General features: G+C 39.0%; 1 protein-coding gene across 4 annotated transcripts in view; it reads left to right on the top strand.

Annotated features, from left to right (window-relative positions):
* Positions 1 to 14,853, top strand: part of FNDC3B (fibronectin type III domain containing 3B) — a 322,142-nt gene that overhangs the window by 170,282 nt on the left and 137,007 nt on the right. For all 4 annotated transcript variants that reach the window (XM_067536459.1, XM_067536462.1, XM_067536460.1 and 1 more), the window contains exon 6: positions 2,203 to 2,496. In XM_067536459.1, the coding sequence (XP_067392560.1) occupies positions 2,203 to 2,496 (294 nt within the window). The remainder of the gene's footprint in view (positions 1 to 2,202; positions 2,497 to 14,853) is intronic.

Genomic DNA, 14,853 nt, shown 5'->3' with positions numbered 1-14,853 from the left:
AGCTCAAGATCTGACATACCTTTCTTGTGTATGTTTTACAGAAAGCCAATAAAAAATTGTGGAATTTCCATCCTGTAAAATATTCCAACATTTTACAACTGAAAATTTAGTGTTTCACTTTGGCATTTTCAGTAAAAACACAATTCATTTCAACATTCCCATGAGACACCACATCATCTTAGCCAGAAGGGAGACTAGCATGCATCATGGGAGGTGTAATTCAGGCAGGGAGGCTGGCCCACGGGGGAAAGTGGTGGCACGATGCAACTGAAGTATGACTCCCAGGAGGCATTGCAACAGCTCAGGCAGATGCAGATTAACGTTGAATTTATTGAAAACTAAGTGTTTGTTTTGATTTTCCATGGGGAAAATAGAAAGGCTTCTTTTTTTGCCAAAATCAACATTTTCTCCAGAAAATGTTGATTTCACAGAACATTCCTGACCAACTCTAGTTATATGTATTTTGGTTGTTTTAGAAAAATCAGGATATTTTTTAATAAAGAAGGTAAATTATACTGCCTCAATTTCTAGGCATACTATATCTGTAAGATAATATCCAATCAGATAGGATAGGAACTTTACTGTTCCCTTTTACAAAAGCACAAATTGCCTATCTCTAATACAGCTGTTTTGCTTAACAAGGAAGCTAGTACAAAAGCTCCAGTACCTTAGGTAGACACTCGGACTACCAGCTGCTCATACTATAGGCGGTAAATATTTCTGTAACCATGGGTTACCAATCAGTTGTACAAATTCACAGTATACAAAAATAGCTTCCAGGCCTGCTTTTGTGGAGTGGTGTCATGTATGTTTCCAACACTAAAAGAATCTAAACTGATTGTTATCTGGATGACATCTTGTATTAATGAACATAAATTCACTGTCCCCATTATGTTTCACTGCAAAACGGATTATACACTAACCAAAACAACAATTAAATTTGATTTTCTTTTCTGAAAAGCCCTACTTGTAAATTCTTCCTTATCAGCTCCCTCCTCCAACCCTCATTAATTGCATTTAGTATATCACATTCTTGAGATACTATATATTGACAGCTACTTGATGCAAGCACTTTAATGTGATCATGTTACTAGATAAGGAAAGATAAATGACAAGACACTTCTAAAAGAAAGGAAGTAAAAGAACCAAGCAACAGGAGCAATTCAACAGCTCTAATTAAAGTATGCATGGCAAACTCTGTTCCAAAAACAAAGGATTAACACTAGAGCTGGGCAGAATCTTTGATTTGGCAACCAAAACTCTAGCTCAGTTTGCAAACCGGGATGATTATTGAATTAATCTAGACCAAGCTTTAACGAAACTTGGGTTTCTTCAGGGTTTTGTATTGGAATAAAGCAAAAGTGTATTTTCGTTTGTTTTTGCTTTGAACTTGTGCTTGTTTGAACTCCAAACTCAAAGCACAATCCAAGAGTTATGAACCCTCATCAGGGAAAAATGAAAAAATGTTTGTATAATTTCCTGCAAACCAAAGTTACTAAATTTCACATAGCCATTCATGGACGTTCATATTAAAGTTATTTGAAACTTTATGTGTTTTAACATTAGAAAATAACATTTTGTAATATTTTTCTTTTCAAGATTTCCTCCATTATGTCTCATTTGCTCATCTCAGCTCCCACATCATGGTGTGCCTTCACTCATTGCAGCTACATGCGTCAGCCATTGTGGGTTGTAGCAGAGAGTATTGCAAAGTCTGGCTGTCCTAGAAAACCTGGATGGGCACAACCAATTACTGACCTTGAACTCTCTAGATTGCAACACATTTTGGTGACACTAAAGCTGTGCAAACCTTATAGGTTTGGTGGCTATTAATTTGTGAGGTACCTTTTCTTCAATTTCAGTCTGCTTGGGTTTTAGCTGTTCCTGGGTTTTGCTGTGCGGTCTGTAAGAAGCACAAAACTCGGCCAAAACTTCTGTGTTTATTTGATTTCCCATGCTAATCACTTACGTCATAAAACCTGAAATAATTTGTGGGTCAGGCTTATGCAACAGGTTTGTCAACCTTGCAAGTACGCAAGCTGAATCTCAGGTTTGCTGTGAAAACCCATCTTAGGCAAGGCTTTCATGGCTTCGTTTAGATGTGGCTGAGGAGTTGTTGAGCTGTGAAGCAGGATATGATTCAGTATATAAATTATGATGATTTTAGTTTTAAGGTAATGTGGATAAATTCTTGCATTTCAGAAATTATACCACTATATGGAATGTCCAGCTACATTACCAGGGAAGATCAGTACAGCAAACCACAGCACAAAAAACTCAAAGACAGACAGATTGATCGCCAGAACCGCCTCAACAGCCCTCCCTCCTCGATCTACAAAAGCCACCTAGGCAACTGCACAACTGTGTACAATGGTTATGCGAAGAGTCACAATGGAGCAAGCAGTGGAGGAGGAGGTGGGGGGGGAGCACCAGGAGTAAAAAAAACAGAGCGCAGAGCAAGAAGCAGCCCAAAGTCTAACGAGCAAGACCCACATGGTAATCTGAAAGATTATTATTTTTATTTTTTTAATTCCTCTTTATTGCACTTTTCAGGCTTACAAAAACTTGCACATGGATGCAATAAATATGCCAATAAAACAACACTGCATACATGTAAAGACTATTAACATGGTGTGGACTTAAATCTAAACTGTTTGTGTTTTTTGAATTGCAGTGCTGTGATATATTTACTTCCAAGAGGGAACCATCCCCTCATGTCTTTCATGAGTATATTATAATCCAATAATCCCATTCTTAAAACATCTTTTTGCAGCATGTGATCTGGGTAACTTTCTGGTTCTGTGTGACTTTGATTTTATGGTTCTCTTAAAAAAAAAAATCTTTGCACTTCACCGAAGTCCTTAAAGCACCTCTGAACTGTAAACCAACTCTGCCCTTTATGTCCTTACATTGCACCTCAATATATAAATGTATTAGATTTAAGTGCCTTATCAGACAATTTAGAAATGTTCCTGCTTGAACAAATTTGCCTCATGGGGAGTCTGAGGCAAAGCAAAATGGTTGATTTGGAAGAGAGTCAAGGACAAAAATGTTTAATCTTGACAAATTTAAAACTACAAATGACTAAACCTCATCAATCCACGTGTAATTTTCTGGAACCATTTCTGGAATCTTATTATTCATAAAGTTTAAGGCTAGAATGGACCATTAGATCATCTAGTCTGACTTCCTATATACCGCAGGCCATTACATTTCACCCTGTTATTCCTGCGTCAAACTTTTGTCTAAAGAAAGGCATCCAGTCTTGAGATGGAGAATCTGCCATTTCCCCTTTTAGTTTGTTCCAGTGATTAATCACACTCATTTGTGCTTTCTGTCTGATTTGACATTGCCTGGCTTCAGCTTCCAGCATTGGTTCTTATGTCTTTCTCCACTAGATTAAAGAGCTCTTTAGTATCTGGTGTTTTCTTCCTGTGAAGGCGCTTATACACTGTAATCAAGCCACCTCTTAATCCTCTTTTTGATAAGCTAAACAGACTGAGAGAACATAAGAGCAGAACATAAGAACGGCCATACTGTATCAGACCAATGATCCATGTAGGCCAGTATCCTGGCTTCAGACAGTGGCCAATGCTAGGAGCTTCAGAAGGAAAGAACAGAACAGGTAATCATCAAGTGATCCATCCTGTTGCTCATTCCCAGCTTCTGGCAGACAGCAATCCCTGCCCATCATCCTAACAACTATTGATGGACCTATCCTCCATGAATTTATCTAGTTCTTTTTTTTTACCTTGTCATAGTTTTCACCTTCACAACATCCTCTGGCAAGGAGTTCCACAGATTGAAGTGCATTGTGTGAAGAAATACTTCCTTTTGTTCATTTTGAACCTGCTGCCTATTAATTTCATTTGGTGACCCCGAATTTTTGTGTGATGAGGAGTAAATAACACTGCCTTATTTACTTTCTCTACACTGGTCATGATTTTATAGACCTCTATCATATCCCCCCTTAGTCATCTCTTTTCCAAGATGAAAAGTCCCAGTATTCTTAATCTCTCCTCATATAGAAGCTTTTCCATACTCCTAATCAACTAATTTAGTCCCCATCATTTTATATGTATAGTTGGGATTATGTTCTCCAATGTACATTACTTTGCATTTATCAACATTGCATTTCATCTGCCATTTTGTTGCCTAGTCATCCAGTTTTATGAGATACCTTTATAAATCTTCACAGTCTGCTTTGGATGTAACTATCTTGAATAGTTTTGTATCATCTGCAAATTTTGCCATCTCACAGTTTACCCTTTTTCCAGATCATTTATGAATATTTTGAACAGTACTGATCCCAGTAGAGACCTCCGGGGACACCACCATTTACTTCTTTCCATTCTGAAAATTGACTGTTTATTCCTACCCTTTGCTTTCTGTTTTTAACCAGTTATTGGTCTACGAGAGGACTTTCTTATCCCATGACAGCTTATTTTGTTTAAGAGCCATTGGTGAGGGACCTCTTTAAATGCTTTCTGAAAATCTAAGTACACTATATCCACTGGATCACCTTTTCAAAGCTTTCAGCCTCTCACTGTACGGTGAAACTATTGTTTGATGAAGAATTGTTTCAAATTTATTTTAATTTCACATGCAATAAAACAGTGTTCCCCTAAAACATCCCTGATAGAGATGATCATATGAATATTTTACAGAGTAAAACAGAAATAAGGTAAGGAAGTAAAATAAGAATGCAAACAAAGGAGTGACCAAGTACACAATGTGAATAAATGTAAGAGAAATACATTTATATTGGCTCCTGTGACTTAAAATGGCTCTTTCCATATATGAATTTAGGAATAAAGATATTGGGCAAAATTCTCTGCTGGTATAGCTGTGCCAGTTTATATACCAACAGAGAATTTGGTCCATAATATAATATGTGCGTTATAGGTAGTAGTCCAGCTGCACCTCTGTCCACTGTCTGGTGTCTCTGCAGGCACCCCCTTATGTGTCAGGCCTCATACCTTTTCCTATCTTGCTTGGGTGGAAGTCCACAATTCTCTCACTCTTAGGGCTTGTCTTCACTATGTGGCTCTATCGATGCAAGATACCCAAGTAACGTAACTGAAGTTGATGTACCTCGCATTGAGTAGCCGCACTGTGTTCACTATGCTACGTCGATGGGATATGCGCTCCCATCAACATAGCTTACGCTTCTCATTCTGGTGGAATACCGCAGTCGACAGGAGAATGCTCAGCGATCAACTGAGCGTTTCCTCACCAGACCCGCTCAATCGATGCCACTGCATCAATGGCTACAGCGCCGACAGACCAGCATAGTAAAGACAATCCCTTAGACCAGGCCATAGGCTACCACAACCTGTGTATCAGCCGTACTTCTTTCTCTTCAGGAATCTGTGATGAGTGGTGAATATAATAACCAGACTGTCTTCTTAAACCAAGGTATTGTAAGCTTTGTGGTAAGAATAAAGCATTTAGATTAATAGGAGTTTAAAATAACTCTCTATGCATATTTATTTTACCTTAAGTCTTACCATCCCTTGATAGTGCGCTAGGCAGGCGTAACTTCTTCAGAACTCCAGTGGTTGCCTGCGTCTTAGTCTGGTTCTTCTGAACGGCACTCGGTCTCTTGAGAGAGAGACCCTTTTTCAAATTGCTATACTCTTTTTGATCTCTGGTGTATGCCAGCCTGTCCTATAAGGATGCTGCCCCTTAACAGCCCTCAAGCATTTGCAGAGAAGTTGTTGATCTTAAGCCATTCACTTTCTTTCCTTCTTGTTTTTTCTTACAGTCTGTTTTTAAACGAGCCCAGTATATTCATATAATAAACATCCTAGTGCCCGATGAAAATACATTATTCAGAAATTATTACAGAACAACTCCTATTCCTTCACATTTGCATCAATATTTATATATTCAGTATACATATAGTACACTGTCTATATAATATATATATACAATTGGCCACGCTTTCATCTGACCTACACCCACACCTACAACAAAGTCACATGAGATTGCACGGGTGTAACTGAATGGAATTTGGCCTAGTATAGTAAAGAAGGAGAGAGAGAGAGACACGCACACACATCTGTTTCAATTTTTACAAATGGGGACAATAGTGTTTTAAGACACTTTTTGCCAGGAAATTTAAAATAGAAGTCCTCAATGGAGCAAAAAAGTGCAGTGTATGGACTATCAAGAGAGGACTTGGTAAAAGCATTAAAGTTCAGCAACAGAGCAAGGAGAAGGAAATAGTCATCTGACTGAGAGCTGGGAAGGGAGTGTCAGGTGATGCCTGGATCTGGTTTAGTATATTCATGGTGCTAGGCTGAAGACATGAAGTAGTTCCTAAATGCTGACTGAGCACTGCTGTATTTCATTATTTTACTACTGTTTAAAGTAATCTCTCCTGCAAAAGAGAGACAAAATGTGCCCTGAAAGACTTTGGGGCACAACAATTTGTAGCCTGCCTTCAGTAGGACCAGTTGTTATGGCAGACCTGATTAACGACAGGCTGTGTTACCACTGAGTGCAGCCAACAGGTCACTTAAACTGCGTTTCCGCTAATAGATTTATAGGGCATTTGATTGTCAGTGAAGTATTGTGTAAGGTTCTGCATTGTTTTGTGTGTCTCATACGCTGTAGCAGATGAGGACACCTTGACTTTTCACAAATACGAGTTGTCAGTATTTGAATATTGGTCCTCTAATAGAACACAGAATTTTGCCACCTTCAACTCCACTTAGACTGTAACAGTGTTAACAGGTTCTAATGCTGTTTGGATCCTGAATTTTACAATAACTGTCCATAATCCGATTCACTTCTGGCATGGGGTAGCTGGGACCTCTGGTGGGTCGGGGGTGGACTTTTTTATTTGATTACCTATTTCCCTGATTATTTTGTTGTTTTTATTGGGATTGTTATAGGTGGGCTTTTTATCTTGTGTTGTAGGATTATGGTAGTGCAAAATGCTTTCAAATAAACACTTTGGTATAAATCAAAACAAATAAATATCTGCTAGGACATTCAAGCAATTTAAGGACTAGGAATCTCTGACCTACGCCTTTTAACCTAGTTATTAGGCTAAGGGTGTCTTAGGGCCCTTGTATTTGTCTAATTTTCAGGATGCTGTTTATGGATGAAAATCCGTGGCACCAAGCCTCAGAGGGGTTCAGGCTGCAGGGCTAAAAATAGCCATGGAGACATATGGGCTTGGGCTGGAGCCGGGGCTCTGAAACCCGTGGAGGGCTCAGACCCTGGGCTCCAGCCCAAGCCTGAAGATCTACACTGCTATTTTTAGCCCTGCAGCCCGCGTGAGCTCTGTGAGCCCGAGTCAATGGACACAGGCTCTGAGACTCAGCACTGTAGCTTTTTCTTTGTAGTGTAGACGTATCCATCGAGACTCAAGGGAGATTTACTAGAGGCATTTGGATCATGTCTTCCTATTTGTCTCCCCCCTCCCTTCCCCTTTCTCTTTTCTCACCCTAATGTACAGGATTGTCGTTACTCACCACTGATGATGTGCTCTTCTCTCTGGGAAACAGAGGTACTGCGTGGACAGCAGGGAAACTTTATCAAAGAAAGATAATTACACTGTTGAAGCCATTTGCTGTTCTGTAAAAGCAGCAGCATATGCTCCACAAATGGGAGTCAAATGAAACAGCTTCCAGGATAGGCAAGCAACAGAATGAGGGAGTAGACCCAAAGAAAAGAGTCAGATCTTGCAGAAGAAAATTTGGGGTGTGGAGTGAGAGGCAGATAAGTCCCACTCTTGCGTCAGGCCAGGCACTTTGTAAGCTTATATCCTTGGAGAGGCTGTTGTTTGTGCATTATATTGGCAGCATGTGGAAAGATTTTTCTTATGGGATTTCCAATCTAAGGGCCTAATTTGCACACCGTGCTGTTCATAAATTTTCCATTAAAGCCAATGGTAGCTCGGAGTGGCTGCCAGGCTGGCCCCTAAATTTTGTACAGCTGTCTTCAATAGAAGTGGAAAAGGAACTTTTCTTTTGCTAGTATTGCAGAACGTTACACCCAATACAAACTTCATGTTACTAGGCTGGCAAAGTGATATCACATGCTATAAACCCTACTGATATTGAATATCTCAAGTTGATTATTAGTGTTGCTGACTAGATAAAATATAATTACTGCGAAGTACTAAGTTTCCAAGGAAGATCTTCAAGAGGGATGGGAAAATTCCAGCCCTTCCCCACTTCAGTTGCCAACCTTCCTGCCAAAGAAAGCATTTGAGCAGCTAGTACAGCACATAATATTTAGGCTGAATATTAGACTTAGAGGAATCTTAGTGTAGGCTTGTGTTGGGTGTTGCTACTTGCTGCAACCAGTGTTGCAAGACTCAGTCTGGTAAAACCTATACAAGAAAAGACAAATTGGATGAAAAATAGAAAGAAGGGAGCAGAGAAGATAACAATAAATACATTCACCTGAATTCTATGGGATTATATCACAGTAAAATATAATTTTTTGCCTGTTCATATTTTGCTGTCTATAACTGGCTCAGCAAATATGTGAAATAAATTGTGCATACTTGTTGTGTGTATAAATGTTGCATCCTGCTATGCTTTGTGGGAATTAGTTAGGTTCTGCTAGGCATATGTGTGTTTTACCCAGGGAATAAAAAAAAGGAAGATTTCTAGTGTTCGTTGTCTTTGCATGACAGAGTTCTTCCTCCTACGTGATTTTGTAGCCATGATGAAGCTTATGAAACAGCACACCTGTGCTGTCCTCACAGTAGTTCCCTTTGTTTCTATGACAGTGTCTAATGTTAATAGGGCCTGGCATGTCAAGGCTGCAGACAAAGGCCTTTCTTTCATTTTGTTTTGGAATGTTTTGTCATGTCCATTGACTGCAACAGATAATTTTAATGTCTGTTGTTAAATTAGAAAACTAAAACAGGTTTTTAGTATCTTGCAAGGGTAGCTATCCTTGAGAAATGAATGGGAGGGCCTCTGTATTAGTTTATTTACCACTTTGTCAGGGACAATGCAAAATGGGTTGTGTTCAAAGAGAATAGGCAGCTCAGTATAAGCTGTGTTTGGACTGGATGTTGTGCTAGACAGACCTACAACACTGATTCTTGCCAGTAGCCTTTATGCCCTCTTGCTTGCAATGTTGAGAAATGGACCCTTCTCTGGATTTTGGACATTTCTCATTTCCACTTTTTAGTAAGGGGCCTCTCTACATTACAGTTTTGCCTCTGTGGTTGCTAAGGCCAGGAAGTTCTGCAGGCCGGCACTGCTCCACAGCTGTGGAACATGAGCGCAGTTGAAATGCCAAGAAAATTAGTGAAGTCAGGGCCATGGAACGTCCACTCTGTCAGCCAAGAAGAGCCTTAAAAGTGGAAACGGACCAAATGATGGAAATTAACATGGTGTCTTCCATCAAACTGGGGGGGAAAAAGTCCTACTTGGCAGGAGACCAGGTAATTAACATCACTCTATGTCCCCCCGACCTAATAAAGCAAACAATTCGCTGGCATTTTGAAATTGAGTGACAAGCCCATTCCCAGCTTTGGCTGCACTGGAGTAATGCTGAGATTCCTCTGGCTTTAACTTCATGTCCCAAATACTGCTTGTGGGCAACAAAAGGGGGACTAAAAAGCAATTCCTCAGAATTAGGAGGAACTTTCCACAGGGAATGTGGTGCTCGTTAGTATGAGCTTTTCAGCCCATGGCAGTGGTTTCTGGGAAGGCCTGGAGCCAAACATGTCACAATACTAATTTGTATATTTTAAAAGCCTTCTATGCACTGAACATTTTTCTGTCTAATTGACTTGTCAGGTGTGGTGGCAAGATATGCAGAAAGGTAGTCACAAGGGCCCATGAATAATTTGCAATGAACAGAGCCCCACGTCAAGTTCTATATTTGATATTTGTACGATGCAGCCCTCTGCATACAGCTGCTGTTTTGTATTTACATGTATTTTGTTTCACCTTGAATTGTTTGCAGATTTATCGATAACTAATTAAACACCATGATCTATTTCAGTAGCTGGGATGAGTGTTAAAAGCAGCCTGAAAACATTGAATCTGATAATTTTATTAAAGTGAATCAACCCAATATCTAGAACACTAAAATAAAACAAAATGGCCAAAAGTGACGAGTAGCAAAGCTGTTTAAATTGCAAGTTCTTATTGTGTGGATCGTAGCCTATTCATAGTAAGACATTAGATTGGCTGACTGCTGCTTCTTCCAAAATTACACATAATCCTGGGGAAAGATTATGAAGTACTTAAAGCATGAACAGAATAAGTTTAGTTACTTTAGTGGTTTAGCAAATTGTTTGTAAAAGTCTTTGGGATTTCAGGGGACAGACAGGAAGGTAAAAACTTGGGTGAGGGAAACCTTTTAAACAGACGTACTATAGGTGATAGGTTTCCTTGAATAAATTCACAAAACTAGATGTGTGCTGTGTTTTATAGTACTTAAAGTTTGTAGGTCAGATCCTCAGTTTGCTTGATGTGTATGTGAAATAGTAGTTGGCAGGCTCATTTTGAATATTGAAAGCAATCTGGTAAGCCAGCTTCTGTGATGTGATTTTGGCAGGCTTGTTGCTGTCACTTAAACAACAACAGTCTTGTTGCCACACTGACTGCCAAGAGATGGTGCTTTAGGATCCCTATACATAACTGGTGCAGAAACTCTCAGGTGCTGGATTCTGGTTGTCTCATTTATGAGTAGAAATAACACTATTTAGCACCCGTGCTAGACTACATGGTGTAAAAATCAGTTTCCTTGAAGGAATGGGCTTTTGAAGAACAGTTGCAGTGTTCTAAATACGGAATCCCAGGACTTTTCTCTGTTGTTTTTCAGTTCAGATTCTGGGTTGCATGCACTGGGTTTCTTTTACAGAGCTGTATGCATGCTGTCAGTAGCAGTGTCTTCTAACGTGACACTTTTTAAAGGGTAATTGGAGTGGCTGTTTCATTGGAGAAAGCATGTGGTCTAATGGATTGGGTGCTGGACTGAGAATTAGGAAATATGTGTTTTATTCCTGGCTCTGACTTTGGGTGAGAGTGAAAAGCAAAATAAAATGTGTGACTTTAATAAGACATTTTCCCTTCCTTCCCTTTGCCTTTATGCTTTATGCATCTGGACACTGCTTAAAACAATAGGGCCCCAAACTCGGATGCAGCCTCTAAACGTTACTATAATACTACTAAGTATTATAAATAATAACAATATTGAGGAACAAATGCTGTATACCATGCAAGAACAATTTTTATATACATACGTGATATTCATTGGAAAAAGTGTGATACAAATCATGGGTTCTGTAATTCCCAGACTGTATATTAAGTGTTCTGCTTTTCTGCCCCAGCACTGAATGAGCACTTCGGAAAACTCGGCCTCATGTCAATATTTCACTGCTTCCTTCCCATGCTAAGAGAAGTATGGGGCTTTCCAAAGAGCTGATTCAGCTCTGGGGGGAGGAAAAGTTGGCTTGGTGGTGGTAATAATATATATTTTAAAAATAAGAGGAATGGTGACAGCGCCCTTGTGGAAAAATTCTATACTTTGAATAGGAATTCAATCAATAAGTTTCTACAGAAATAGAAGCCCTGATTCAGGAGAGCACTTAAATGTGTACTTAAATGTATGCACCTTTAAAGCATGCGTACATGTGGTCTAGAATGGGGATATTTTCCTGAATCTGGGCCCAAATAATGTTCTGTAGAAGCTACTCTAAAATCTCTATAGTATTTAATAGAGAATGATATGGTTTCTGTGAATAGATTTTTAAAATTGTATATTGTTCTCTATTGAATTCTATATAATTTTTCTGTAAGGAAGCTTGTTCGTTATTATAGTAGCACCCAAAATACAGGTACAGACCTATACAATAAGTTATAATTTTTAATTATGTTTGCTAAACTAATATCCTCTTCAGATATCCATTTTTTCATATTAGTAACGTATAGCCTGAGCAGTATCCTCTATCTTATAATGAATTATCTATTATTTTTATAGTGCCATTATTCTGCATGGTGCCTTGAAGGAAAATGTCTTTTCCCAAAATGGTTTAAATCAGTGAAGTGAGCCCACAAAAATGGCAATAGAGCATATGGGAGATGAGCAGTCAAGTGTGATGAGAAAGGAGGTACGGCTAATGGAAGCATCATTTCTTCATGGAGAACACATGGTTCTTTAAGCATATTTCTAATTTGTTATGTTAGGATGTGTTTTTAAATGCATATAACAAATAATTATCTCCATTTTGTTCACTCAAGCAGATAGTGATGCTTGAACTAAAATGTTGACTAACATACAGCATTGTTATTTTGAATATAATACATCGTGTGAGAAATGACCGATGTTAGTTAAGAATTAGTACATAGTACATGCCTGGAGATTTCAGGATGCATGGCTTATACTTACTCCCTTTGAGCCAGATTCTCGGGATTTGTTGAGAAGCTGCAGCACCCTTCATTGGTAAGACATACACTATCACCAAGTTACAGCTTAAAATGGTTGAAATATGATCATGTAGCATAGGTTCCAGAAGATTTTGCTTTTATAGTCATATGAAAATCTGTTTTTTAAGCCCATCACAATACCGTAATTTTAAGTTTAATTATGGCCTTTATTAAACACCTCAGGATATTCTGCTATTCATGTTCACTAGTATGTTAATGATCTGCCAGTGTTTCTGTTACAAACTCCTAATTAAGGCTTTCTCTGTGGCAGAGCTTCATAATGCTATGGTCTCTGTATCTCCGAGCTAGCAGAGAGATGACAATTTCGGTTTATGAGCTGAGTGAGTTGCTGATTGCTACAGTAGATTTTCCTCCCAGCCTCTTTTGACTGGCAAGTTCCAGCAGGGGCAAAATTATGTCCTAAAGGTGGAAGATGTTGATTGTCAGTAAAGGACAATGGTTCATATGCTGGAAAGTTGTAAGATGTGCTTTAAAGGTAGGAGTGACCCTTGTGGGGTGAGGGTTGGGGAGAGGAGGAAGGAAAAATGGATTGATTTAATATGAACAAACTGCTGAAAGTGCAATAAATCATTCTGAGCACTGGTGATATCTTCAGTTCTGCCTCGCATGGACCCGGCGCTCTTGGGCATATGCTCTAAGGTTTCTATTTTTTAAACCATAATTGTAACTTTTGGAGAACTGTCTTAAATAATCTTTTTTTTAATGGCAAGGTTCCTTTACAGACGAGCAATCAGTGGAATTCCTGTTGCATTCACATTGTCCTCTGTAAATTACAGCCTGTGTCACTTCCTGTTCAGACACCCCATCATTTCCTCCTTGGTCTTACAGAGCAATGGCCTGATAGGCTATTGGATTTGCATGTTTGATTACAGACAGTGTGGGAAGATAGGTTGGTTTTGAATAGTTTTATAATGCTTATGTTTATTTCATTGCTCAAACTGATGTAATTGTAATTCATATAAACCTATAAAAACAGATTTTTTCCCCTGCAACGTCAAGATACTTAAGTAGCCAAAAATAAAACTAGAAACAAGAAATGGAATCCCTACACATGCCTTCATCCATTAACAAGGAGGGACCTGGGAATGGGAGGAGAGAATACATTAAGACACCCATTTGGAGGTCGGGAGGTAGTTTCATAAGTTTGAGATTGTTTAAAATATACCTGGTTTGCGGAAGCTATTGTGCGTACAATTCTGTTCCTAACATCCTGTCATGCGGTTTCCTATTTAGACATACCAGGCAAGCAGACATGGCACTAACAGCTGCCATGGGAATGATGAATGAAGCAGCAGGATTACTGTGCAGTGTGCTTTGCTAGCTCTGTCTCTGTCTCATGGCTGCAAGCAGGTGGTCTCTTGTACGTGGCACTGACATGCTCTAATGCAGGGGCTGGAGAACAAAGAGAAGATGATGTAGTAGTTTAAAAGAATAGCTGTAGATAGATCAAAGACCTTTCTGTACCATCATTGTACATACACAAATACATACCATTGATAAAATACGTTCATGTGTAACACTAGGTTTCAGTCATTTGTGAAATGATAGGTAGTAGTATTCACATTTGTCTGTCCACCTCAGCAGCTGCTAGTTACTGACGAATACAGTAGTGTCTGTGCAAAACAGGCACTTCGAAAAATGTTACCCTTCAGTCTAAGGGACTTGGAATTCTAAGTTCTGTTTTCAAAAGTGACTTAGGCATTTAGGAGCCTGGAAGCCAATGGGACAAAGACTACAAAGTGCCTAAGGGCCAAGTTTTCAAAGGTATTTAGGTGCCTAAAGATAGGCACCTAGTGGAATTTTCAAAACAGCTGGGCACCTAACTCCCATGCATTTCAAAGGGAATTAGATGTTCAGGTGCTTTTGAAAATCCCAGTAGGTGCCTATCTGTGTCTTTTTGTGGCTAAATACCTTCAAAAAGTTGGCCCTAAGTCACTTCTGAAAGTGGGACTTAGACTCCTAAGTCACTTGAGTACTTTTGAAAATTTTACCCTACAATCTAAAACAACTATTTAACATCATAGGCCAAATTGTCAAAAGCTTCAGTTCAGCTTCAGAAATCAAAGGAGTGATTTTTTCCCACTGACCAATAGTTGCAAACTTGGATTTATGCACATAAGCTGCCTTTATGCATGTAAAAACCTAGGAATATGCTTGACTTCCACACACAGATATAGCATAGCATGTGCACACACTCCTGTTTTTTTTTTCCAGACTCAACCTGCTGATTATTTAAAAAACAAAAAACCTTGCGCATACAGAACCTATTCTCTGTGAAACTGTGCTCCCAGTTTTAAAACTTGCATTTGAAAATGTGGCCCAATATACTTGTCCAGGAAACATGAAGAATTGGTTTAACGACTTTAGGTCAAACTTTATGTAACATTAAAATAAATATGTATCTGCTGCCTTACTG

This window comes from Emydura macquarii, unplaced genomic scaffold, assembly GCF_026122565.2.
Source record: "Emydura macquarii macquarii isolate MOO-44397 ecotype Brisbane River unplaced genomic scaffold, CSIRO-AGI_Emac_v2 contig_3603, whole genome shotgun sequence".
Lineage (NCBI taxonomy): Eukaryota > Metazoa > Chordata > Testudines > Chelidae > Emydura > Emydura macquarii.
The sequence above is the reverse complement of the archived record's forward strand: the minus strand, read 5'-3'. Positions and strand labels throughout refer to the sequence as shown.